This window comes from Vulpes lagopus, chromosome 5, assembly GCF_018345385.1.
Source record: "Vulpes lagopus strain Blue_001 chromosome 5, ASM1834538v1, whole genome shotgun sequence".
In the NCBI taxonomy this organism is placed as follows: Eukaryota; Metazoa; Chordata; class Mammalia; order Carnivora; family Canidae; genus Vulpes; species Vulpes lagopus.
This window is the reverse complement of record NC_054828.1, coordinates 143,522-146,609: the sequence shown is the minus strand read 5'-3', so window position 1 is coordinate 146,609 and position 3,088 is coordinate 143,522. Positions and strand designations below refer to the sequence as shown.

At 34.7% G+C, this 3,088-nt stretch overlaps 1 protein-coding gene across 1 annotated transcript; it reads left to right on the top strand.

Moving 5' to 3' along the window:
- The first annotated feature begins 1,606 nt into the window (after nucleotides 1–1,606).
- On the top strand, nucleotides 1,607–2,518 carry LOC121490363 (olfactory receptor 6C68-like). The gene has a single exon (XM_041753969.1). The coding sequence runs from the start codon at nucleotides 1,607–1,609 to the stop codon at nucleotides 2,516–2,518; it is 912 nt and encodes a 303-aa protein (XP_041609903.1).
- The last annotated feature ends 570 nt before the right edge of the window (nucleotides 2,519–3,088 follow it).

Genomic DNA, 3,088 nt, shown 5'->3' with positions numbered 1-3,088 from the left:
CACTGAGGTGGACACTTGATGGGATGAGCACTAGGTGTTTTTCTGTATGTTGGTAAATTGAACACCAATAAAAATTAATTAAAAAAATAAAAAAATAAAAAATAAAAAAAAAGAAAAAGCAAAGTCACAAAAGCGAATGAAACAGACAAAACAGTAGGAAGAAGTTCAAGGAAATGTGAGACAGTGAGAATGAAGCTATAAAGAGTTTCACAAGTTAACAGTTTATAGTCTCATATGCAGCAGAATTTGAATTAAATGAAGACTGAATTGTGTATAATGAGTGAAACAAGAGGGAGGCTAGTGGTGACCTTGGAGAGAGTAGTTTAAATGGTGCAAAAATTAGATGAGTTGATGTACAAATGGTTAATAGGACAAAGGAGACAATTATCATGTAGGTGAAAATGTGAAAGTATAATTAAGAAATAGCTAAAACTTCTTAAATCTGATATTGCTAAATGTCATTTATAATAAGATGGTCAATTATATTCAAACTGAAACAAAGCTAGCCAAAAACAAACAAACAAACAAACAAAAACCAAGGATTTGACTCTTCAGCTCTATAAACATACTCCTAATGTTCCCTTACTTCTCTGTAATAAATTTTTAATCCAACACATTGCTATGCAATACATACAAGGAGCAATATGTCATTGTCAAATGTGTTTCCATTGTCAAATGGAAATTCAGTTTAGAATTTTAATATCAAGAATCTATCCTTACTGAGAACCCTTTGATGGGAAAAGGCAGAGGGGGAAGTTCTCAAGATCTGGAGAATAGGAAACGGTAGCAGCCAATTAGAGTATTTTACTATCAAAGAAATCTATAAGAAAGTACTGAGTGAAACAGTACAATCCCAGATCTCAGCTTGCAAGCTGGGGAGAAATTCTTCTTAACACAAGGATATTCAAGGAAGCATCAAAATATATCATATAGATATTCTATTCTAAAAGTAGAAAGAAAATACAACCAAATGTAAATATTACAATATTAAATGTGTAAGTTTGAAGTAAAAGTCATATGGTGAAAACCTGGAAAAAATTGGACTGCTAAAACATTTAAATGAATCTTTAAAAAATACATCCAATAAAAATGTATTTTTCCCCAACAAAAATGTCTTAAAGTCCCAAGAAAATGAACTACATAAGCTGACACAGGATAACCTATGTGATAAGTGTTCATTGCCTTTTTAATAACTAATACACATGTAAACTTTAATACTGGAATTATCTTACCAAATACCATTGTTAATTTTTCTTAGTTTTCTCTGCTAGAAACATGTCTACACATAGAAAATTTGAGGAGGGCAGAATTGTTGATTCAAAAGCAACTTATGAAGATAGGACTCTTTTTCAATGATGTTTATAACATGATAAGTTGTAGATTTATTAGAAGCAGGAGTAGGACATAGGTGATTCAAATGTGAAGAGTCAGTTTGTGTGATACAAAAAGGTATTTATCGTCATGTGTTTTATGGTAACTTCTCCATTAACCAGTTATATAGGATCACTCAGATTTACTTGAAGTTAGAAGCTGGCCAGGACTTTGAGTTCTTCATATAGTCTCCCTTATTGTTTCAAGCAGATTGGGCAAAAGACAATAGTCAAGGATGAGAAACCAAACGGCACTAACAACTTTCATCTTGCTGGGACTCACAGAGGACCCTCAACTAAAAATTTTGCTTTTTATGTTTCTGTTTCTTTCCTACATGTTGAATGTATCTGGAAACCTAACCATCATCATCCTCACTCTGATTGATTCCCACCTTAAAACACCAATGTATCTTTTCCTCCAAAATTTCTCCTTCCTAGAAATTTCATTCACAACTGCTTGTGTCCCCAGATTTTTATATAGCATATCATCGGGGGACAAATCCATTACCTATAATGCTTGTGTCAGTCAACTGTTGTTTACAGACCTCTTCGCAGTAACAGAATTTTTTCTCTTGGCCACTATGTCCTATGATCGCTATGTGGCCATCTGCAAACCCCTGCATTACATGACCATCATGAGCAGAAGAGTCTGCAAGAACTTCATTGTCTTCTGTTGGGTAGCAGCACTGATCATCATTCTCCCACCAATTAGTCTAGGTTTGGGCTTGGAATTCTGTGATTCAAACATCATTGATCATTTTTGTTGTGATGCATCTCCTATCCTGAAGGTCTCTTGCTCAGACACATGGTTGATAGAACAGATGGTTATAGTCTGTGCTGTGTTGACATTCATCGTCACCCTCATGTGTGTAGTTCTTTCTTACATTTATATTATTGGGACCATTCTAAGGTTTCCCTCTGCTCAGCAAAGGAAAAAGGCCTTTTCCACTTGTTCTTCCCACATGATTGTTGTTTCCATTACTTATGGTAGCTGTATCTTCATTTATGTCAAACCTTCAGCCAAGGATGAGGTAGCTATTAATAAAGGGATTTCACTCCTTATTACTTCTATCACACCAATATTGAATCCCTTTATTTACACACTGAGAAGCAAGCAAGTGAAGAAAGCTTTTCATGCTTCAATTTAAAAAATTGCATTCCTATCAAAGATGTAAAGGAGAAAAAAAAGATGTAAAGGAGAAATGAGTCAATGAATCTAACTGAAAGGAAGGATGGAAAGGCACAAAACCTGAAGCTTCTCCAGTCATACTGACACTCTCACTTTCTTTTTAAACAGCTTAATGTGAACCCTGTTCCACTGTTTATTCTCCACTAAAATTAAACTCTGCATATATTTACTCTTTAATTCTGACAGAAATTGATATTTGCTAAATATGTTGCTTGTTATCACTGGAAACACAGGAAACCATGTTTTTGAGTTAGGGGGTGGGGGTTTTGGCATATTTCTACACTGTTAGGTGTGACTATGTAGCCTATGTTATAGTTAACAGAATGGTTGTGGAAGTGATGTGAACCATTTTTAGACCTGGTCTATAAAACATCTAACATGTGATTCACCAGCCCTCTTTTTTCCCATCTACCAATCAGATTCCCAGGTTTCAATGACTTTGTAAGCTTCAGACTGGTGATGAATGACGTTGATTTTCCATCTCAGATATAGTCTTCATCCAAAGCACAGGCAACCACAGCAAACTTTT

Coding starts and splice junctions, on each gene's coding strand:
- LOC121490363 (XM_041753969.1), top strand. CDS start 1,607: ATGAGAAACCAAACGGCACTAACAACTTTCATCTTGCTGGGACTCACA.